Consider the following 24821-nt stretch of genomic DNA (forward strand, 5'->3'; position numbering starts at 1 on the left):
TTTTTTTATTTTAATTCTACTTTAAAGTGGGAGACGGTGAGGATCAAGCTCTGATACCATGTAATAAGAACCTTGGAATACACCACCCCAAAACCTAACTAAGTTACTTACAACGGACTAACAAACTGACATACAGAGTATAATACACGTGTAAGCTCTATCAGCATAATAATATATCTCAATACCACAAACAGTGGATACCACATAATTCATCTCTCTAACAGTGACAATCAACTGCCATATATTCACATATTAAAGTGAAAATTTAAGTTCTGCCAGAACACCTTGACTCTTCCTAGAAGCTGTTGCCTTAACTCTAATGAGAAATAAAGCCGCCTTTCTTTTCCTTTCTTTGTTTTAGTTATAAGTTGCAACTGCAATGCTGCAATTGGTCCAATACAAACATGCTTTTTTATAATAATCTTAAATAAATTTATGAAAGTTTAATTAATCTCACTCACGATGCCAATAAATTTGAACTAAAGCCAATTTGAAGAATCTGGGTAAGTATTTCCTCACACTTGATCAGGCTCTACGAATCGGTCGCGAGGTTGCACGAGCACTAATATTTTTTGGGCTTTCAAAATTATTTTTATGAAATTTTTAATTATTTTCTATTTAATTTTTTAATTTGTTTATTTCCCTAAGGACAGTTTCTTAATTTTTATTATTTGGGTTTTTATTGTCTATTTAAGGACATTATAAACCCCAGTTTATTTAATTATTTTTAATTAAATAAAAATAATATTATGAATTGCCATTACTCTGAATCATAGTTCTTTTTATTTAGCGAATCCGCATATGCTTCGGCACCAAACAATCCAAAATTTCTTTTTTATTCCATTTAATTGGAAAACACTTTTTTTTGGGATATATAGTTAAAAATATATTTAGTCACTAATTATGATTAAAAAAAAAAACTTTCAATTCATTATTTTCAATGCCCCCTGGCGTGTGGGTGGTCCTGAACAACAGAAAGTAATATGTGTGTGGGTTAGGAACAACCACCCGTCTCGTAACCTACTAGGTGAGGAGTTATTTTGTCGCAATTGCAAGCTTTTCCGAAATAAAGTTAAGATCTTTTCTTTTTTTTTTTACCTTTTTGTCTCTTTTTAAAATAAAAATTATGAAAATATCCTGTTTTTATACTATTTAAAATTTTTAACATATCACTAAAACTTAATATTAATCTGTCTCTATTTGATTGATGATTGATGATTGGTTGATGTAATCGATTACATAAATCATGCATGAGTCGTGTAATCGATTACATGGCTCAAATTTACTCTAAAATTTCTTAAGATCATACCTTTTGGTTCGAGAATTTGAATTAAGTGATTTTTATTTTTTGATTTCACTTAATTTTTTGAGATTTACACGCAGAAATAATTATTGGTTAATATTGAAAAGTGAAAATAAGAATAGGAATTAAATAATATTATCCACATAAATAAATTATGCCAAATAAAATACCAGGAAGTATTTTTTGAAAAAAAGTTGACCAAAAACCTTGAGAAATGATAATTTTTAATTTAATCGAGAACAAAAAGGTGAAAAAGCCAAAGCTCCAGAAGTTTGAATTGACTCGGATCTCCAATTTACCCTCTCATATTCGTAAGATTAAAATAAATTGTAAATCTTATGTTGATGGTGATTATGAATGTGTTGATTATTTTATTTTTCATTCATCGCAACCTTGGCCGTACAATCTCTCTATTAAATTTCATTTTACAAACTGATATTCTCTTTCGAAACGAATTAGCTAATTAAACATTTTTGTAATTCCCCATAAAAAGAAGCTTTTCCTAATATTTTGGAGGGTAAAACTACTATCATGTAACATAATCTTAAAACATTTTTCTACTCAAATAAAAATGTATGTGGGTCTCATACATATAATAAAAACAAAAAATAAAAAATGATGGTACGAAAACCAATAGGTGAGTAAGTAAAAAACTTTACAAATTTACATAATATTAGTTTTTTCCTATTTTGGATCAATCATCAATGTTCCCTTTAATTTTTCTTTCGCATGATAAACTTTTGCTATCATGTAGGACTAATTGTAGGCCCAAGTACTATATCACATACAATCAGTATACAGTGCATACTTTAGACAAACCATCTTTCATAGAAGCCACATGAACAGCAGAAATCCAAACCATTAAGACAGAATCTATACAAACATGAAGTTAAATCCAAGCATTCGAAAACTACATGAAATTTCTATGATCTGACTCCTTTGTTCCTTTTTACTTTGCGCCTTATGTTGCCATGAAAAGATTATGACTTATCAGAAGGAAACCAACAAAGCAAATGCCTCAGTCCTTTCCCAATCGATGGAGCATTATTCCATGGAGGCATCTATGACATGCAAGTTCGGTATAATTATGAAGGAAAGCTTAATTTTTTTCATAAATTGAAGACGCAATTATAAACCTTTAGTCTTTTATAAGACAAAAGAATGTAATAATGATGCGTGTACCGATTATTGGATTGTCTTCTGAGCGCGTCCTCTAGCATCTCAATTCAATATATCACAAGTGACCAATTGGTAAAATTTATAAGATCCAAATTAAGAGTATAAATCCAAATTGATAATTTTAATTAATGTGTGGGTCAAATATTTGGATTATATAGCTACATCACAGCATCTTCGTTTTTGTTGCTTGCTTTCGTTGTTTGTTACCTTTCGCATTAATTTCGATTTGCCAGGAATAGCGCAAATTGGCACTTGGCAGTACACAACTGTGAGTGCTTCTTTGTAAGTTAGTTTTACGAGGGAAATAAAAGGAAGAGAAGTGGTTTACCTCTTACTTTGTCTGTGAGTTTAAAAAAATGAAGGAAATAATTTAAATATTTTCACAAAACTCTTCAAAAATCCCTTTATTGTTCTTAAAATTAAGAGTAAATATCGTTTTTGGTCCTCAGCAAATTTCACGATACCCATTTTAGTCCCTAGCAAATAAAAAACTCTATCGTGGTCCCTAAAAAATTAAAAATGAATCTATTTTAGTCCTTTTGAGAACTAATATGAGTCTTTTTTGAATTTGTGAGGGACCACTATTTTCACTAAATGGGTCCATTTTGAATTTCCTAGGGACCACGATGGACTTTTTTATTTGCTAGGGACTAAAACGGACATCATGAAATTTGCTAAAGACCAAAAAGGGTATTTACTCTAAAATTAAAATTCCTTCAATTTGGGAGTTTTAACTCCCAAACAAGAGAAGGGAATACCCTTCCTCTCCCTTCCCTTCCTTTTCTTTTACTTCCCCTCCAAACTCCCAAACAAAGTCTTAGAGAAATATAAAATTATTAATGTATCGTCACTCACAGTTTAAATTTTTGGGTTGAATTGGATCTTTACATGTATCAGAGTCTTGTTGTCACAAGTTCGATTATCAGCGCCTTTGTTCTCTTAATAAAAATAATTAATTATTGTGAACTTTCTTTGCACAAGGAGACTAATGCATCATCCACCTTTTAAGTTGTGGGAAGGGAAAGGGACGTGTTAGAGAAATATAAAATTATTAATATAATCTAACCCAATATCTTAATCTTTTGAGTTGAATTGATTGGTTATAAAAACTCAAGAAAGTACCAAATTTTTATTTTTATTTTGGAAATATTTCAACCGGTTCATTGTTTCGCAACTAATCCGATTCGGGGCGGGTCCAGAATTAAAGCTTTAAACTCGTCTCAAAGATGGTACTGAAGAGATTCGAAAACATATTCTCATCCCCACCACCTGCTTAGTTCTCATGCCGCCAACTGAGTTACTACCATTTGGTAGTACCAAATTTTTATATCATGGTAGACCCCGTGAGCAATCCTGAGTCCTGACAATTATGTACCTTGCTTAGCCACACTATTGAGGTTCCCACGCAGCTTCCACGAAAGAGTAAAACCCGGTTACGAATTTATTCAAGCAAAAATAGTGCCTATCAGCAACTCTTATCTTGTCAACTTCTCATCAACACTTCCTTCATGTTTATTTTCTTCTCCATATCATTATATAAATGCACATAAAACACAAACAACTTTCCCACAAAGAAAAGTTTTTTCCGTTGTTCTCACTATACAACACAAACCCCATTTCTTTTCTCTTTATTTTTGGTTATATAACTAACTGTGGTATTGCATTGAGGGATTCAGACTAATGGCATCAAAGAAGAACACGGTTGTTTTTGAGGACTACTTCCCGGCAATGATGGAGAAACTGGGCACTGAGGGGTTTATGAAGGAGCTGACAAATGGTTTCAAGTTGTTGATGGACAGAGAGAAGAAGGTGATTACGTTTGAGAGCTTGAAGAAGAACTCAGCATTGCTTGGGTTGGAAGGGATGAGCGATGATGAGATCATGTGCATGCTAAGAGAAGGAGATACGGATGGGGATGGGGCTCTTGATGAGATGGAGTTCTGCGCACTCATGTTCAGGTTGAGTCCTGCTTTGATGAATAATTCTAAGCAACTTTTGGAGGAAGCCATTATTAATGGTCATTAAGTTTTTCTATTTATCCCTTCCAATGTCCTTTTTTCCCTCTTAGGTGCTTCCTTTTTCTTCTGGGCCTGTTCTGTTCTATAATTTGTAATTGCAGATTTCAAGTTAGCTTGTTGAAATCTTATTCAACAATGAGACTTATTATTAATATAAATTTTGCCCATGTGGTTGTTTCCTCTGTATTGGTGATAAAGAGAGAACCAGACTCTGTAGGCAATGCCAATAGGCATGATAATAATAATAATAATAATAAACTAAATTTGAAGCGTGGAAACGTAATAAATCGTGTTGACCTTTATTAATGGGCAAGCCAGATGCTAAAGCAACGTTTGTTGTTCACAATACAGTCCAAGTAAGTTATGTGCTGGAAAATTCTCAAGGACAGTAATTCTTGTTGGATTTTTGAACTTTACTAAGTCTCATACGTAATTTCCAATCAATTATATATAAAAATATTGAAATTTTATCTTTAAGAAAATTAAGAAGAAAAAGTTGTCCGGGCACATTGCGATGAAATTAACTAAAAAACAAGGCACATCACAACAGAAGGAAATAACCAATACGGAGAGAATTTCATTGTCACTTGTTATTTGCTGAACCGGTACATTTTGGAGGTAAAGTATTTACCATAAGCACTTTATTTAATACTAAACATGCCTAACAATACGCCAATATCTAAATAATCCACTTATATAGACAAACTGTCAAATGAGGTGCCGAAATGATCATATAATGGACCCTGTATATCAAATAATTATCTTTGGCAGCCGTGGACCGCGAAGGGGATTATTGAACAAAGTCAGAAAACCCCGTTTACAACTTCAAAAATGACAATGAAAGAATAAAAAAGAAGGGGAGTGAATCTTTTCATATGTGATTTCACATGATAAGGTTATGTAAAGGGTTGTTAATAACTTATAGATAAATCAACAGTGATATGAGATAAAAGAGCAAAATACTAAAATATAGGGTGAGGAAAAATAACTGTTAAGGTTAAGAACCCTTCACAAGACTTAATTATGTAAAATTACACGAGAGAATCTATTCTTAAAATGGAGTACTCAATTATTTAACCTTATTCCTTCTTTGATTGTGCGTACATTCCCTGGCCCTGCCCAATGCCAGCTTGGTTGGGTACATGAATTAACATAGGGTTTAGATTTAGAGTTTAAATACTTAATTTTGAATGAATTCAATTTCATAAACTTGATTTCATCTAATAAATGTATTATAATAAGGGATTAATGTTTCTCCTATCACATGAGATAAAATTATCTCTTACAACCCCAAAACAACACCGTTTGAAATTTAAAATAAATAATAAATAATATTTTAGTAAAATACATATTATGATAAGAAAATAAAAATTCCAAAATACCCTTTATTTTTTATTCTAAATCCCAAATTCGGGGTTGCGTATCTCCTTTGGCAGGAAAAAAAAAACTTTTCCCGTATAACAAATGCCTAAGCAAGACTGATTTAATAAATTCGATTTAGCTAATAATCTCTCAAAATAAATTAATCCACATACTTAACATTATTGCAACAAATGCATAAGCAAGACTGAAACTAGCATTATGAGATAATACGTTTGCTTCTTTATATACCGGAGCTATTATCAGGAGTCATGTCATCGTAATAGTGACTTAACTCCCAATGCACAAAAGATACTAGCAAGAAAGAAATCATGGCCAACATGTAATGGAGTAACAGGCATCAAGGTGAGAATTTGATTATTAGTGCGTTAATGTTGACGTACTTTGTTGATCAATCTCTTCTAATTAGGTAAAACATCCTACACAATTGACATTCAGCATTAACAAGGTACAGGGCACACATGTCCTTAACAACCTAGCTCGGCGCAGAGCTCTTGAGGCCTTCCACACACCACCAAAAAAGTAACAAACAAAAGGTCATCCCAAGACGTCATCACTTTGGATAGAGGATATCATAGTGACCAGGGCGATATAGCAAAGTGATGAAAGGATTGTTCTTTCCAGAGCTACCACTAGCATTTGGGAGATCACCGGCAACTGGCACGAAATCATGATGATTTACACTGACACCACCAGTATCACATGAGCTACGGTCAAGGTACACAACACGGATTGGAATGCCCAATGCATCACAAAGGGCAGTAATATGCACATGGTCGCTCTCTTCACCCATTGGTTCAACAGATGATTTGCAAAACTAAACCACAATAAATAACATGAGTGAGATGGACAATAATACATTAAAATCATAAGCCCATATCATAGACAGTTTTCCAACAACAGAACTACTAGTTGCACTGTTTCATTTTAGTCAGATACTAACTTTACAATCAACTTTTGGAGGATGGAAAAAATTATTAACATTGAACAAACCTGATCAACTGTTGTATTAGTCAACCCCAGTATGAAAGGTTCAAAAAATTCTGAGCGCTTCTGTATTTCAGCAGAGGTAATGAATCTGAAGAACATAACAACTACCGAAACAAAGTTGTCAAGACATATTGAAGAAATGAGATCAAAGGCATTTTGAATGGGTTTTAAGTCACTCACCATAATCAGATATTGACTGATCTCGGCTTCTAAGAACAAGCTCTTCACGACTGTGATCATAATAATATATAAAGTTCATTCAAACAAAACCCCAGGGAAGAGAGAATAAGAATAAGAAAATTAAGAGAAAGATGAACAGAGCATTATGATAATTAAATATTCTAAGAACTATCCATGCTTCCAGTTCATGATTATCATTTGTTAATGCAAATTCATGGTGAAGGAAAAAGTTAACACCTTATGGAACTCTCTTTCCCTTGAATAACACATTCCAGCTGCTCAAGGAATAACTGAAAATTTTTTACAACAATGAGATAATCAAAAGTGAATTCATATCCTTAGATGAGGAAAATAATCCTATGTATAGCATTTTCTTAAAAATATTAAACAATGTATTCCTGGCTTTGCCCATACTTCTACCAAGACAAATAGAAGAATATGCCAGAAAATTTTCCAAATTCTTCCCTTTAATAGAGAACTTTGTTCTGATTGAACGTGACCTATACATTTGTTCTATTGTTAGATTTTCCCATCTTTTTGAACAACCAAAAGGGTTTCCCTCTTTGGTCGATTTTTATTGGAGAAGTTGGAAGAAAAGCAAGAAGCTATGAATAACTTCTAATGCAAAAACACCCCAGACACCATTAGCTCCAAATCAGCCCATTCCCAAAGGAAAGCAATTCACCAGCTCCATAAATGTAACTTTATGAGGCCTTGCCTTTGCGGCTTCTGTTTTTTATCCTGGTTTTCAGTATTTGATTTCACAAGATGTCAGCCTCACAGTGAACACCCTCCATAACCATTTGAAAGAGAAAGAAGTAGAAAGAAAAAGCGGCCATGACATTGAAGATGGTAATGAGCCATCACGTGATAGTTAAAGTAATATATCTAATTTCTTTAAATTTTGGAATAAAAAAAAGGCAATGCTTGTTACAGGAGAAAGTATTGCCTCATGTTGTGAGGCATCGAAATTTGAGCCCTTATTATTATTATTTTTTTAAAAAACAGTGGGGCACACTTTTTGTTCTCTCTGCTGGAAATGGGAAACTTCTCCTGCAACAGAAGTTATTATCCTATAAAAAAAAGGCCAGCAAAAATTAATTCAAATTTATTCCTACATGAATAAATTTAGTTACATAAGGATCATATAAATTGGTTAATTTTGGAGAAAAAATGAATAAAAGTAGTCACCCAATTCTCCCATGACTAAAGAAACTGTTAACGAATTAAAACTGGATAGATGGAAGATCTATTCAAACATTTCCCATAGTATACGGGCTTAATTGGCAGATGTTAAAAGTAGAGGTAGCTACTTTCAACTACCCCATTCCAAACTTTAGGAGAGATTATTCAGTATAGCCAATGCAATATACCTATTTCCATAAATAGCAATTAAAAGTTTGGAGCATTTTCAAAAGTTTAGTGAGTGTAGGCATTTTTACCTAGTAAATCATAAGACATTACTATAAAATAAATAAGCCAACATATATACCCAGAAACATAAGGAATGAAGAATGCAGTTGATAACTTACCCCAAAAAAGTCTTCAAAAGTCAGTTCTGCATAACCCAAGGACTGCAGTGCTTTTCTACTTTTTTCTATATTGGCTTTGATACGATCAATTTCTGTTTGGTCTTGAGTGTCCAAAATATGCTCCTGAGGAAAAAAAAAAAGGTTAATGACAATTTATTCATGGACAAAACTTATTAGAGTATTTGTTTTCATACTCCATAGATCCCAGAATAGCCATCCTAGGTTAAAGTAGAGAATGCTTCTAAGCTAGATACATTAAACCATACAAGGTATGAAAACATAAAGCCTCGAAAGAAGCAGTTTCCATCTCCGCGAGTCCGCCGAATGCCAGCATATTGCTCGTCAAGAACCTGTATTAAGGGGAACAAGAGAAAGATTCACGAAACAAGATAAGATGCAAGAAGAAACAAAACACAAAAGGAAATGGAGATAAAAGGTTCATCAAACCTTAATTTTCTCCAGCAAGATAGGACTGCCTGATTGATATTCAGCGGCTAAGCTACTTAGCGGTTCCTGCGAATTTGCCACATGAAACCTTTATTCTTTCACTCATCATTAAAATCGTATTCCACCCTCTCATCGAGAAAAGAAATCGCAACGAATGAAAGAAACAAAAAATAAGGGACACAAAGTAATGCAATTTCAATTTGAATGTAATAACTCGTAGCACTTTCCTTATAAGCACTATATACTGTAAACCAATTAAACCTGAATCACTACATAAAGAAATGAAAGAAATTTCAAAGAGTGATGCACTTAGTCTTGCCTTGTCACCCACAAACGGAACTTTCTTGTCTTCGTCAGCCTGAATTGCAAATTGCTGCTCCATTACGTCATCATCCTCGAATTTGGCCCACCCGTCGAATTCAGACACTGGAACATTCACAGAATTTATTTCCACATCTTCCAACACTGCTTCTTTATTATCCATTTTTTCTCTTCAAGCAATTCAGATTTTTACAACAAGCAACAATCTTTGCACGGACTATAAACCCTGCAGAAAACAATATACGTTCATGTTAGTACCTGCTGCTGCTACACCAATTTGCTGTGAAATCAAGCAAAGGTGTTTAAAAAAAGAAAAAGAAAAAGAAAAAGAAAATTCTTTTGATTTTTCTTGATGTTTGACCAAAGTATAAAATTGCGTTGAAATTACAGCAAAAGAGAAGAAAAATAAGGAAGAAATAGTTAGACAGTATAAAAGCGTTTTTTAATAAGAAATTTCAAGGGTGGCACTGCACCTAAGTGACGGTGAAATCACGATGAAGTCTTTTCCAATTCGCACTGAGAAAGAAAAAGAAGAGAACAATAACAAGCAAGCTTTACCTTATGTCTCGATGAGAAGAGAAACCCCAAAATCACTAAGCTGTAGCGACGGAGAGAGTGAGAGAGTGAGAGAGAGAGAGCGAGGTGTGCAAGACTGAGATCAGCCAACTCGAATCCCTAAATTCCCAGAAATGTTGATTTCTTAGCCAATAGATACAAAACGCATCGATGTTAGCGTTTTATAGTACACGGCGCTAACAGTTAATTAGAAAATTTAAGTGATAACAAGATTTTTTTAGTTTATGTTATCCAAAGAAATCATAGTTTTTTTTTTTTTTTTTGTATAAACCAAAGAAATCATAGTTTATAATAAGCGAATAATATTTATCCGGTCATTTGAAGATAAAATTATTTAAAATTATTTTTGTTGAACTCAAAAAGATGTTGTTTTGACTGTAATATATTAGAATTATAAAAATACATTGATTTCTCTTTTAAAATGACATCATTTTGAGTTCACCGAAAATAACTTATCTTCATTGACTGAAGATATTCTTATAATAAAGGAAAAAAGATTTGTACTTTTAAGTGACATAAGTTGTATTATTTTACTCTTATAAAGAGGCGAAACTTATATTTTTATTTTTTATTTTTCACTATTTTTTCTCTCGTGATCTATTTCTTTCTTTCACTTGAAATAACACAACTTTACGCTCTTTAAAATAACCAACATTTTTTTCTATTAATAAATCGGGTTCATAGATATTTACTTTTTTTTATAGAAATTTAAACTATTTGTTTTACTGTCAGGAGTTACTAATATGATATGGGTTATATTTATAAAAAAAAATTACCACTTCTTATACCGATAAAAATTAAATTAACAATTCTTGTTATTTATAATTGTCGATTTGATTTTTACATAATAATGATAGAAATAACTTTAAGAGATTGTAAGGAAAACAAAATTACAAGTGTAAATTTCCTTTATTAGCATAATATTTTTAGGGAAATGATATTGGAACAATCAATTAGTGTTACTACCAATCAATTTCACCGTTAAATCGATTATGTTGATCCAACGGTTATATTTTTTTTCATCTTTATATAGTTATGACTACCCATATTTAATGTATTTAATGTTTTCATATTAAATATAGGTAGTCATAACCATACAAAGGTGAAAATAAATATAAAGTATTAAATATGAAAAATCATAACCATACAAATATGAAAATAAATATAACAGTTGATCAACATAATCGATCGAACAGTGAAATTTATTGGTAGTAACACTAGTTGGTTGTTAGAATATCTTTTGTATGGTTATGATTTCTTATATTTAAAGCTTTCACATTAAATATGGGTAGTCATAACCATACAAAGATAAATATAACCGTTAGATCAACATAATTGATCTAACGGTGAAATTGATTGATAGTAACACTAATTGATTGTTTTAATATCCTTTTCCTAACATTAATTTTATATTTGTCTTTAAATAGTTAAATGAATATCAAAGTGCGAATCCTATTTAATCTATCTTTTTCGTTAGCACCACATGCTCCTCAATTTATATATTTTTAAAAAAAAAGTTAGTTAAGGTTAAAAAATAGTAAGAAACGACAGAATCCATTATTCAAAGTTAAAAAAGAAAAAGAAACACCTTACAATAGGAATTTCAAATATGAAATACCTAAAAAAGAAAATAGTAACAATTTTATATTTATTTTTAGGATATGTCTACTTTTATGTGATAGAAGAGAGCATATCTTATGGTAAAACACAAAGTGATGGGGTTCATTACTAAAAAAAAAAAGGAAAAAAAAAAAGCAGCATAATTATCAAAGTATCTATGGTATAAGGTAATAATCTCCTACAATATAAGACTATTATTTCTCTTATTTTTATTATTATTATCTTTTTGGTAGAAAAACAAGGTCAAAAACCCAAAACAAACACAAAGAAACTACAAATCAACATTTTTGGGTGGCACAAAGTGACGTGGTAGGAGAGAGCATATCTTATAGTAAAACACAAAATGATGGGGTCCATAACTAAAAAAAAAACAGAAAAAAAAATAGCAACATAATTATCGAAGTATTTATGATATAAGATAATAATCTCCTATAATATAAGACTATTATTTTTCTTATTTTAATTACTATTATCTTTTTGGTAGAAAAACAGGGTCAAAAACCCAAAACAAACACAAAGAAACTACAAATCAACATTTTTGGGTGGCCACGTTCCCACTAAATCCGAATGCAAAAGAAACAAGGATGGGTGTGCATGAGGAAAGAGCGTATAGCCCATGCCAAGAGAATGGCCTTTCTTTGCATATCTCTCCTCACAGAAACTACCCTCTTTCAAAGTGTATATGAACTTCCCAACCTCCAAATCTTACCTCACTAATGACTTATCTTAAAAATTAAATAACTATATGAAAAATTATAAAATTAACAAAAAACAGTTATGAACTCAAAAGTAAAAATTACAAAAGTTGCAAAAGAAATATATTTTCAATTAACCTTATTTCTATATTATATGAATCCATAACTTCTAATATAAAATCGCTAATAAAGTACCGTTTTAAAGATGGAAAAAGAAAAATTCTGATTGTGGTGATTGTAACCAATATTGTCAAAATTGAGTTTTTACGTAGAAATGTAATGAGTAGTAGAAATGTAAATCGTAGTAGACGACATAAAACGTAAAAAATTTACTACTTAAGGTCAAGATATAAAATTACATATATATAAGGGCAGGTTATATTTACAAATTTTTTTGTTTATAAACTCTTACAAACTAAACTATGTTCTCACGGGAGAACATAGTGTAATTTGTAAAAAAAATTCAAAAAAATTTGTAAACGGATCATTCCTCATATATATATATATATATATAAGGTAAAATTATTTCTCTAGCCGATTGACATCCAACAATGACAGGTGAATAATTGTTTCTTCATATTTGATGCTTTCACTTATTGTATGATTATTATTCTTCACATTTAATGTTTTCACCTATATATATATATAGTAACTATTTGACTGTTGAACCTCAAGCGGTTTGAGAAATATAAACCCAAAAAAAAAAATATCATAAGTTACTACTCAAAATTTAATAAATAATTTCATATTTAAAATATACAAGTCACATAACTATATAAGACATAAATTTAAAAACACAAAAAGAGAAAATTGAATTTAAAAAATGAAAAATAAGTTTTTTTAAAAAATAAATAAAAAAATTAAGTTTAAGTAAAAACAGTAAAAAAATGTAAAAACTTGCATTTCTACCAATTTTATGTTTCTAGCCGCATTTTTACCTATTTTTACTTATGTTTTTACGCATTTTTATATTGTGTTTATACGGTTTCTAAGTTTTTATGTTTTTGACAACAATAATTGTAACACCACACAGTTCTTTTATTGCATTATTGCAACAAAATATGCATACTAGTTTCCATGACATACAAGGTGACAGATTCCCCAATTATTTTCGTCAAGTAAAAAAAAATTAAGAACATGACCAATAGCCTTGATCCATTTTCACAGGACTAAATATTGTTTTTTTTTTTACCAAAAATATTTTTTTTAACCTTGGTACTCTTTCCCTCGCATTGTTTTTGTGATGATTTTTTTACATAGGGATGGGTCCCTAAGGGTACATGCTATTTTTATATGATGTATTAATCCTATGCGTATATTAAAAGTAATGCAAGTGATATGTAAAATATTATCCTTTTATATTTTTGTCACTATATAATTATATATACTTAAAATAGAACATAGTAGTTTCGATTATAATTGTCGAGAGTCGAGAGATAAAATATGAGATATATTTTTTAAAATTCAAATATTTTAATAATAAATTATGAATATATGTAATAAGAAAAAGATTTGAGTTTTGTTTATCAGAGTAAAGAATCTTCTAAAAACAAATGAAAGAAAGCTCAACGAAGCGAATACTAAGTGCCTGTTTGGATCCTCTTTTTTTTAAGCTACAAGCTACTTATAAGCATAAGCTAGGCCAAACAGGTTTTGGGAAAAGCTCTTATAACGAAAAGCTCTTTTTTTTATAATGAAGAAAAAAGCTGAAAATTAAAAGCTCCTAGGAGGAGCTTTTTTTAAGCTCTTATCTGTTTTTCTTGAATTGTATGCTTTTTTTTAAAATAAAGAGTGATAAAGATAGAAAGAGATAATTTTCTTGAAATATGTGCTTTTAAGTAATTTTTAAGCTAAAACTTTTATGTAATTTCCAAACAGCTTTTAGCTTATTTTTTTAAGCTCTTTTTTTTAGCTTTAGCTTATAAGTAGCTTCTAGCTTAAAAATAAGAGGATCCAAACATGCTCTAAATATTCTTATTGATTTTATTATTTTAACGAGCATGTATTTCACATTTTTGAGTCTTCGTAACAAACTAACAATTTTCCTCCTCAATTCTCACTACATACGTGTCTTAAATATGCTTATACAATTACCGTTCCCGTCAATATGTATGATAATATATTATCGTAATTTATTCATAATTTATAATTATATTTTATCATCCAAAGTGACGATCACTTTGAAGGATCTAAATCCTTAAATATAATTATGTAAGTATAAGAAAAAGATTTGTTCTTTTAGAGACACAAATTGTATCATTTTAATTTTTAAAATTATATATTACGGGTAGTACATAATTATTTATTCTCTCTTCATGTCAGCTAAGTGAAGATAATTTTTTTTTCATATTATAACTATATATTATTCGTAATATATAATGATAAAAATTAAAATAATAAAATTTATATTCTTTAAAAGATCACACACTTAACTCTAAGCATGCACAAGAACATTTCTCATAACACGCATGTATTGCTCATAATTTGTTCAATCTTGTACATTTGTGAATGGATGTGTCCACCAAGTAAACAAAGTATACCCAAAACCACAAAGATTTTGTATTGTACTGTTCAATGCCATAAGGAGAACATACCAACCTCTAAACCAAGACCACCTCCTCCAAGAGAAATTAAGCAAACAGTACAAGGAAGCCCACAGAAATACATTGATCACATGGTTCTAGACACGTGTCACCTATTCTTTGCCAAGTTATTTTCCAAAAATCAATGCTCAGATTTGGCCAATGGCGGTCCATATGAAATTTATTTGTTCAGATGCAGAGGGGCATAATTAAGTGTATCTGTGCATAATCATCAAAGGGAAAACCACATACAGAAAAAGAAAAGGATAACACACAAAGCTCTAGAAATGTCAGCAATGAGGATAATTAAAAAAATTAATTAATGCTATCTGATGTGGCAAGCTCTGGGTGGTGCTCACCCGAGCCACTTTAATAGTATCTTATCCACCGAATTCTCACATTAGAGCCAGAAATTCTCAAATAGTTTGCCTTATGTTACGGAATTTATCACATCATAATCATTTTGCTAATGGGTTTTGCACCAGCTGCAATTATCATAACTAAACTTAGTCAGAAATGCAATTTGGAAATATTTTTCATTCAATCTTTTGTCATGTGCATGTTAAGCAAAATATTGCACAATACTGGAAACTGTAAAGAACCAATTCAACCCAAAAGTTTAAGCTGGTGGGGGAGGACTTTTTAATAGTTTTATATATCTCAACACGCCCCCTCACACGAGAGTCCACTGGACTTGAAGAGTGGACAATGCACAGACTCACCTACTTATGCGAAGAAAGAAATTCCACTAGAAAGAAAGTGGGGGGCGGTGAGGATCTAACCCGGGACATGAGGCTCTGATACCATGTAAAGAACCAATTCAACCCAAAAGCTTAAGGTGGTGGGTGAATAAGAAGTTTGAAGAGTCGTGTCTTTTCGTTTCCAATGGTCGCGCCTCTTCGCTTGCGAACAGTCGCATCTATTCACTTGTGAATAGTTGCGTATTTTTGTTTATGAAAAGTCATGCATTTTTATCCTGTGATCATTCATCTATATAAATACAAGTGTTCTGTAAACTCAAAATAGAATTTTTTTCCTGACTCCTTACCGAAACTCTGTCAAAACTTATCCTCACACACTGCCTTGGTCTGCGATTGTTCAGCATTCGTTATATTTGTTAGTGTTGTTTCTTCTGGTAGTGCCACCATCGAAACAGAGGTAACCCGTTCTATTATAGGAGGCATTTGTCCACGAATCTTACACATTGTTGAGGGGGGAAAATTGTCTTAAAGAAACAATATATAATATGGGCTCGAGTTTGATTTTATGCAACTTTTATGCCTTGAATATTACATACTGTTTTTTTTGTGATTACATGCAATTTTGTGTTTTAATGATATCACCATAACCAACAACACATATTTTTGCACTATCACAAATAACATCTTCAACGCCATTATATCAGAATCTCAATAGAAGAGGGAAATGATAAAGGTTAGTTGAGATTCTGATCTAACAATATTAAAAATTGATATGTAAGGTAGGTATAAAAAAAGGTAAATAGAATAACTTATCCCATAAAAGAATCACATTCCATAAATAGATATACATTTAGGATAAGAAAAATAATTCTGTTATTTTTATTTATGTTCCTTGGAACAGTTTCTGAGAAAAAAATGTGTTTAATAACATGTTCTATTTTTATTCTGAGAATGAGAATAACTTATCCCATAAAAGAATCACATTCTGTTACCTGGCAGTGTTTCTGAAAAGAAATAATTTTTTATTTATTTATGTTCCTTGGAACAATTTCTGAGAAAAAAATGTGTTTAATAACATGTTCTATTTTTATTCCGAGAATGAGAATTGCTTTTGATAACAAAACAAATAATATAATAAAAAATAATTCCTATTAAGCATAATTTTTTTTGAATCATTACTTTTCTTTTCATAAGGTGTGGTGGTGGTAGTGGCGGCGGCAGCAACAGTGGTAGTGATGGTGATAGTGGCGGCGGCGACGGTAGTGGCCGCGGCGATGGTGGTGGTAATAATAGTGATGGTGATGATGATGATAATGGGGAAGAGTGGTCGAGAGAGACGATTTTTTCACATTTTATGCCCGAAAACTAAAAAGCAAAAAAAAAAAATTAATTCTTTTTTTTTTCTGTTCCCCAACACCAAAATTAAATCGATTTATTCTGGGAAAAAAAAATCAATTTTATCAAACAAATTTTATATCTATTTCTGTTCTCGAAAATAAAAATTAAAAAAAAAATTCCAAAAAAATTGTGATTCACACCCCTAGCAAATAACTATTAACAAATAACTCTTAACTTGTGTATTGGAAGGACTTAATGCAATGACTTTGTCTTAATAACCCAATCATATTTTCTTTGTCCAAATCCACCCAAAAACATCCAATCAAGTGCACCAATGGCGTTGAAACTAACAGAGTAATCAACTTGTTTGACTCCCAAGTCATAAACAACTATAGTTCTCTCTCTCTATCAATTTTTCCACCTAGGAGAGAGAAAACAGGAGAGGTTTTTAATAGCTGCAACTTGCCAGACACCATTGTATTCTATTTTTTGTACACAATTTAGTATATGTAGCCTCTGCCTATAACAAGAGAGATAAAGCGATTTAAGTTTGAGATGAAGAAGTGCGAGCTCTGCAAGTGTCCAGCAAAGTTGTTCTGTGAATCAGATCAAGCCAGCCTTTGTTGGGAATGCGATGCGAAGGTTCACAGTGCAAACTTTCTCGTCACTAAGCATCCCAGGATTCTTCTCTGCAATATTTGTCAAACACAAACAGCTTGGCATGGCACGGGACCCAAGTTTGTACCCACCATCTCCGTTTGCAACGTTTGTGTTAGCAATAATAATGAGACCTGCAATCAACATGACGATGATGATTACGATGATGACGACGACGACACGGAGGAGGATGATATAGAAAACGATGATGTTGGTGTGGAAGAAAATGAAGAGGAAAATCAAGTGGTTCCATGGACATCTACACCGCCACCACCAGTTTCTAGTTCTTCAAATGGTGAAGATGGTGTCTCAGACTAATGTCTTCTTTGATACTGAAGCATGTGCTCTGTCTATAAACCTTCCAATGTCATGGTTTTCTTCCTCTGTTCTTTTTTTTCTTTCTTTCTAATTTTGAGGATTTTAGGCTTGTCATGTATGGTCATAGACTAATAAAGATCTCCAACTCCAAGGCTTTTCTTTCAAACCAAAAAAATATGAGAAAATTATTGAGGACTGCTTGTGGATGAATCGTCTTCCAACTGAAAGAAAATTCTTGAAGATCCTTTTGAAGATATTGATTGTTTCGTGACTGATAGATTAGAGGTAACAAATCATGAATCCACTCTTTCTGTAACATTGCAAATCTATAATATTTTTTCACAAATCGGACCTTTTCATTTTCCTTTTCATGTGAAACTTAATAAAAAATTATGTGGTTCTGTTTAAATCATAGTAATGACATGGTTTCCGAATGCCAATATTGTAAAATATCAAAATATATAATATATTTGTATACTTGAAATGAAGCAATAATACTGCACCAAATATCAGAATATTTTTATGTGATTCTGTTTGTTTTATCTGACTGCTTGATTTGGGAAATTTGAAACCCCTCACGATATTTGTGTTTTTCTAAATGCCAACAGACACTACTATTGATTTCGACTTAACTTGTTTTTGTAAATTATGAAGGGTCACAAGTTCACAATTATAGAGCATTAAAGTTGCGGTTCAAATCAAAGATTACCCACTTGCATTAATTATTGGATTTATCTATTAATTAGAGTAGTTTAATTTTAATCACATTTCATGCGTTCAAGTTCTGTTTGATGTGATAGCATGGCCCTCCTTCCTTCCAACCTGAAATGCGAGTACAATTTAATTCTTAACAGCGATCGATTCTTACTGGTTGAGGAATTGTCTGATCTTTCAACTAGGGTAGATTGCCTAGAATATGTACTTGATAAATGGTATCAATTGATAGTATTTTCATTGATTTAAAACTGTACATCAATGTATCTTAAATAGAATAGGCTGTTACGGGTTGTTACGGCTGTTACCAAACCGTCTGTTACCAAATAGTAAAACAACTTCCTAAAGATAAGTAACAATGGAAATACTATCAATTGATACCATTTATCATGGTATCAGAGCTTGAGTTGACTATAAGGTCACAAGTTCGATTCTCACGGCCCCCAACTTTCAAGTGGAATTAAAATAAAAAAAAGCACAAAAAGGTAAACCAAAAATTGGGCCTGTGCAATTCCACGCTTCTAGCCCAAAGGGCTCTTGCGTGAGGTGACGTGTTGAGATATATAGTCCCACATTGGTTAGATGTGCAACTAATGTGGAGTTTATAAGGCCTTGGGCACTCTCATCCTTTCCTTTGAGCTAGCTTTTGGGGTGGTGTATCCCAAGGTTCTTTACATGGTATCAGAGCGATGCCTTGTTAAAAAAAAAAAAAAAACTTTCGCAACGTGTAGACTCTGAAAACAGTGAGCAGAAGATAGCTTCTGTTGAAGATGGCCAATGAAAACAGCAGTAGGTTGAAGCCATCAGACCTTGGATCATCATTCTATCTGACTGGATCAGATAGCCCAGGGATTCTTTTAACAACCGTTATGCTGAAAGGAGAAGCCAACTACGAGAATTGGAGCAGTAACCCACAAGGAGGATTCCATGCAAAGCCATTTGGTGCACACGCAGCTCAAACGGAGGAACCACTAGAGCAAGCAAATGCATTCGCCGTTCTGACACCTGACGTGGTGACACAATTGTTATCATTGGTTGACAACCCGCAACGCTCAAAGGACAAATTAAATCGTAAAGATTCCCATTGTCACTGGCTTATAGATAGTGGTGCATCACGCCACATGACAGGGGTATTGGAATTGCTGGAGAATGTTACAGATGTTGAACCTTTGCCAATCGGTTTACCCAATGGAGCTATTACTTATGCTGTGCAACAAGGATCTGTTTCGTTTACTCCTTCTTTTTCATTATCCAATGTCTTATTTGTGCCAAATTTAAAGTGTAACTTGATATCTGTATCTCAGTTGGTACGACAACATAATGTTGATGTGGTATTCACTAATAATAGTTGTGTTTTGCAGGACCGCAAGCTGAGGACGGAGATTGGATTGGGTGATCACAGGGATGGTGTGTATGTGTTTCGACCAAGCCAAGCAGCAGCTTTAACAGTTCGCTCCAGTGATACGCAAGAACTTTGGCACAAGCGGTTGGGCCATGCATCATCCGAAGCACTTTCTCTGATTCCTTTTTCTAGTAGCATTCGATTTGGCAATGTAAACAATAAGGCATGCGATATTTGTTATCGTGCCAAACAAAATCGATCCTCGTTTCCCATTAGTGATCAAAAGAGTAATAAAATTTTTGATCTTCTTCATTGTGATACATGGGGTCCTTACCGCACTTCCTCTTTCTCTGGTGCTTATTATTTTTTAACGATAGTCGATGACTTCAGTTGTGCTGTTTGGGTTTGTTTGATAGGTGACAAAAGTGAAACTTTTGGTGTGTTACGAAAATTTCTTTTAATGGTGCAAAATCAGTTTAATACAACAGTTAAGAGTATTAGATCAGATAATGGAACTGAATTTACTTCCAACAAGATGATTGAATTATTCACTGCCAATGGTATATTTCATCAGAAATCCTGTGTTCATACGCCGCAACAGAACGGTCGGGTAGAACGGAAGCATAGGCATATTCTAAATGTGTCTCGTGCTCTTTTGTTTCAAGCAAACTTGCCAATCAAATTCTGGGGAGAGAGTGTGATGACAGCAACTCATATTATTAATAGAACTCCCACAAAGCTTCTCAATGGCAAAACTCCTTATGAGCTTTTGCATGGATCTGTTGCTGATTACAGTCACTTAAGGATATTTGGCTGCCTATGTTATGCGGTGACACAACCAAAACCTACAAACAAATTTAGTCCACGGTCTAGGCGGTGTATGTTTGTTGGTTATCCTCATGGGCAGAAAGGTTGGAGAGTGTATGATCTTAATACTAAGGAATTCTTTGTGTCACGAGATGTCAGTTTCCACGAAGATGAGTTTCCTTTTGTTGCTATAAGTGTGCCTACACCTAGCCCATCATTACCTACATTTATACCAATAGATTCTAATGATTCTGCCAATCCAGTATCTCAATCAACTTCAAATGATTGTGAGGCAGAAGTGCAGTTGGAAGATAGGGGGAGTGTCCATCAGTCTGAAAGGGAGCCGAATGAAGATTCTACATCAAATGCTGATCAAGTGCAAAGGAGTGAGGATCCAGCTCCTGCTCTCATACAAAGGAATGAAGATTCAGCTCACGAACTTGTGCAAAGAAGTGCAGAATCAGCTCAAAACGATTCTCTTCGTCCAGCACGCACACAAAGGCCTCCGTCCTATTTGAGTAACTACAAATGTAATCTGATTGAGGCACATACATACACTCCCAGTTTCACCTCTTCTAGCTCCACCTCAGGTATACGGTATCCAATTGCCAACTATGTGAATACTAACAATTTTTCTTCAAAACATCGAGTTTTTGTTGATGCTATTGATGCAGGTAGTGAACCTCGGTCATTTAAAGAAGCAATGACCAATGATGTTTGGCGTAAAGCTATGGCTCAGGAGATACATGCACTAGAAGAAAATAATACGTGGACTATCACTGATTTACCTGCAGGCAAACATGCCCTTCCATGTAAATGGGTATATAAAATTAAATATCATTCCAATGGTAGCATCGAGCGCTACAAAGCAAGGTTGGTAATTGCAGGTAATCATCAAGTTCCAGGAGAAGATTTCCATGAAACTTACGCTCCTGTAGCGAAAATGGTGAGTGTTAGAACTCTACTCTCGGTTACAGCTGCAAAAGGTTGGTACTTGCACCAAATGGATGTTCATAATGCGTTTCTTAATGGAGAACTGGACGAAGAAGTGTATATGCGCATACCGGCAGGCTTTAATCAAGGACAAGGAAGAAAAGTGTGTCGTTTGCAAAGGTCGTTATATGGCTTACGACAATCTCCCAGGAATTGGTTTGCAAAGTTGAGTTCCTCACTTATTAAATACGGTTTTGTTCAATCCGAAGCAGATCACACTTTGTTCACTTTGAAGCGTGGTTCTACCTTCTTGACCATACTAGTCTATGTTGATGATTTGGTGTTGGCAGGCAATGATTCCCAAGCATGTCAAGAGGTTAAGATTTATCTTAACAAGTGTTTTAAAATTAAAGATTTGGGTCACTTGAAATATTTTTTGGGCATCGAGGTTGCCCGTAGCAATGAGGGTATCTTCTTGTGCCAACGAAAATATGCATTAGATATCCTCAAAGAAACAGGTTTGTTGGATTGTAAACCGGTTCAGTTTCCAATTGAACAGAATCATCGCTTAGCTCTGGCAGATGGACCTGACTATGATGATCCAGGTCGCTATAGAAGAATTGTCGGCAAGCTAGTGTACCTTACGATCACTCGTCCTGATTTGAGTTATGTAGTGCACACTCTTTCACAGTTCATGCAAGCTCCAAAGGAAGCACATTATGAGGCTGCCATTCGGGTACTAAGATACATCAAAATGAATCCTGGCCAAGGTATCCTCCTTTCTTCCAAAAGTGATCTCAAAATTCATGCTTTCTGTGATTCAGATTGGGCCAGCTGCCCTTTAACTCGCCGGTCAGTTTCTGGGTTCTTCATTATGCTTGGAACCTCACCTGTTTCTTGGAAAACAAAGAAGCAACTCACTGTCTCACGCTCCTCAGCAGAGGCTGAGTACCGCTCCATGGCTGCCGCTACAGCAGAATTGATATGGTTGAAGTCTTTTCTTGCTTCACTTGATGTTATCCATGATGATCCTATGGAATTATGTTGTGATAATCAAGCCGCTATACATATCGCGGCAAATCCTGTGTTCCATGAGCGAACTAAACACATTGAAATTGATTGCCATTTTGTCCGGGAAAGGTTGGTTTCTAAGACGATTCGAACTACTTTTGTTCGTTCTCATTTGCAACTCGCAGACATTTTCACCAAAGCACTTGGTCGTGTTCCATTTCTTGCCGTTCTTTCCAAGTTAGGCATTTCATGTCTTCATGCTCCAACTTGAGGGGGAGTGTTGGAATAGAAGATACATTGATGTACTATCAATGGAAATACTATTTGGAATAGAATAGGCTGTTACGGGCTGTTATGGCTGTTACCAAACCGTCTGTTACCAAATAGTAAAACAACTTCCTAAAGATAAGTAACTACACCTAATTACAATAGGACTCAGTTATACATATCCTAACAAACTACATGTTACAACATATCACAGCAAATCATAACAACATATAGAATCTTCTATTCCAAGACTACTTCTATAAACAATACACTCGATGATCACCTGGTATTAAATAAAAGCGATCATCAAATATATTTGTAGGAGTATAACAGAAGCAAGCTGTGTCTTCGATTAAAAAAAGGAAAGAACAGCCTCTAATGTGAATTCACAAGTATAGAATAAACTTATTTTGAACCTTAGAATATGGAAGTGGGACCAAGCAAATCCGACACGTCCACGTGCCTTCCATAAACATAATTTATTATTTAAGTAGCAAGTTGAGCATGGATAATACTATCCTAAAGAATGTTAAACTAAATTAATGTCAAGTTAGCCAACGAGATTTGAAGGAATCGAGAAAGGAGGTGGGGGTGGGAATTTAATTCGCAATGACTTTGTGTGTGAAATGGTTGCTTTGGAAGAAGAGCTCGAGGGTGTTTGTGGTTGTAAGTGTATGCTTTTGCCAAAATTTACCACCACGAACTCGAGAGATACTTTTCGGGGAGTTTTTCCGAGCTTATTCCTTGGATTCTATCAGCTCCAAAACCGTTGGTTTTTCTCTCTCATTTGTCTCAGATTGTACAATAGTGTGCATGTGGGAACCAATTACGCAAAAGGAAAATATTCTACATCATGGATACAGCCTTTATCTGGGAATTATAGTCACTACTACAATGCCCTTTGGTATCCACACATGTCGAAAGTCTCTTATGAGCCCAAGTGCTTTCTACAATGAACGACAAAATCGTAGCTGCTTGAATTTGATGTAATAAAGTTGAGTAATATTCTGTGCTTTTTTAATCACGTTTAAGTGGAGTTTTATGTTAAAAAATATATTCAAAGCTGGATCAACCACGTCTGGATGGCTGATCCTAATAGTTTTTGGCATATTAAGCCATGAAGCTTGTATTACTTGAATAAATAAATAGCAAAAAAGGCGGATCTCACATGCTTTGAGTTGAGAAGAGTTGCGAACTTGTTTTTCCTTGTGTATTTTGTCGGTGACTGTAGTTATATTTTTGCTTCATTTTTCAACAAAGAACAACAAATATCGATGATGAGTGTTCTGTCAACTGTACTTTTCTCAAACAAATAAAGAAGGATTTGGATGCTCTAGTGTATAAAAGTAATTACGTGATTATGTTATTTGATTACAATTACTTATTTAAAAATTATTTTTTTTTCTCTTTTATCTTATCATCAATGAATAATTGTGATAAAATAATATAATTATATGATCACTTTTTCATACGAAAGAATCCAAATTCAACAAATAAACCCTTCAAACTGTAATATATGCTTCTTCTTTTTTATTACATTCGTTGTACTAAATTTTAACGGCCAATTAATTCAATTTTGAATTTGAATCTCTTTTCCTTCTTAAGAATTATAATTAGCAGGAACCAAACAGTACCACCGATCAAATCTTATGATAATATTTGTCTTTTTAAATAACATAATTTATATTATTTTACTCTTATAAAGAGATGAGACTCATATTTTTATTTTTATTTTGTCCACTCTCTACTCCATAATCTATCTCTTTCTCTCACTTAAAATGACACAACTTTACATCTTTAAAATAATACACCACTTTGCATACCAAAATAAAAAATAATACACCACTTTTTCTACGTATACATAATGTAATGTTACATAACATAGAAACATATTCCCACTCAGCAATCGG

The 24821-nt window shown here is 33.2% G+C and overlaps 3 protein-coding genes across 3 annotated transcripts; 2 read left to right on the forward strand and 1 right to left on the reverse strand.

Annotated features, from left to right (window-relative positions):
• Positions 1–4082: 4082 nt before the first annotated feature.
• On the forward strand, positions 4083–4630 carry LOC133311707 (calcium-binding protein KRP1-like). The gene has a single exon (XM_061512796.1). It carries the CDS (start codon positions 4163–4165, stop codon positions 4505–4507), a length of 345 nt encoding a protein of 114 aa, XP_061368780.1. The 5' UTR covers positions 4083–4162; the 3' UTR covers positions 4508–4630.
• A 1477-nt stretch (positions 4631–6107) lies between these two features.
• LOC133311706 (OVARIAN TUMOR DOMAIN-containing deubiquitinating enzyme 1) lies at positions 6108–10044 on the reverse strand. The gene is made up of 9 exons (XM_061512795.1): positions 9909–10044; positions 9349–9576; positions 9030–9095; positions 8849–8932; positions 8583–8705; positions 7288–7340; positions 7051–7100; positions 6874–6974; positions 6108–6697 (listed from the first exon to the last, which is right to left on the reverse strand). The coding sequence occupies exons 2-9, from the start codon at positions 9511–9513 to the stop codon at positions 6434–6436; spliced, it is 906 nt and encodes a 301-aa protein (XP_061368779.1). The 5' UTR covers positions 9514–9576; positions 9909–10044; the 3' UTR covers positions 6108–6433.
• A 7348-nt stretch (positions 10045–17392) lies between these two features.
• LOC133311750 (B-box zinc finger protein 32-like) lies at positions 17393–18026 on the forward strand. Its single transcript, XM_061512841.1, has one exon. The coding sequence runs from the start codon at positions 17418–17420 to the stop codon at positions 17835–17837; it is 420 nt and encodes a 139-aa protein (XP_061368825.1). The 5' UTR covers positions 17393–17417; the 3' UTR covers positions 17838–18026.
• The last annotated feature ends 6795 nt before the right edge of the window (positions 18027–24821 follow it).

Source organism: Gastrolobium bilobum, unplaced genomic scaffold (genome assembly GCF_033153095.1).
Source record: "Gastrolobium bilobum isolate Gb01-03AN ecotype WA unplaced genomic scaffold, APGP_CSIRO_Gbil_v1 utg16495, whole genome shotgun sequence".
Lineage (NCBI taxonomy): Eukaryota > Viridiplantae > Streptophyta > Magnoliopsida > Fabales > Fabaceae > Gastrolobium > Gastrolobium bilobum.

Coding starts and splice junctions, on each gene's coding strand:
- LOC133311707 (XM_061512796.1), top strand. CDS start 4,163: ATGGCATCAAAGAAGAACACGGTTGTTTTTGAGGACTACTTCCCGGCA.
- LOC133311706 (XM_061512795.1), bottom strand. CDS start 9,513: ATGGATAATAAAGAAGCAGTGTTGGAAGATGTGGAAATAAATTCTGTG. Junction 8,933..9,029: donor TCTTGCTGGAGAAAATTAAG/GTTTGATGAACC, acceptor CCCTTAATACAG/GTTCTTGACGAGCAATATGC. Junction 6,698..6,873: donor CTAATACAACAGTTGATCAG/GTTTGTTCAATG, acceptor ATTGTGGTTTAG/TTTTGCAAATCATCTGTTGA.
- LOC133311750 (XM_061512841.1), top strand. CDS start 17,418: ATGAAGAAGTGCGAGCTCTGCAAGTGTCCAGCAAAGTTGTTCTGTGAA.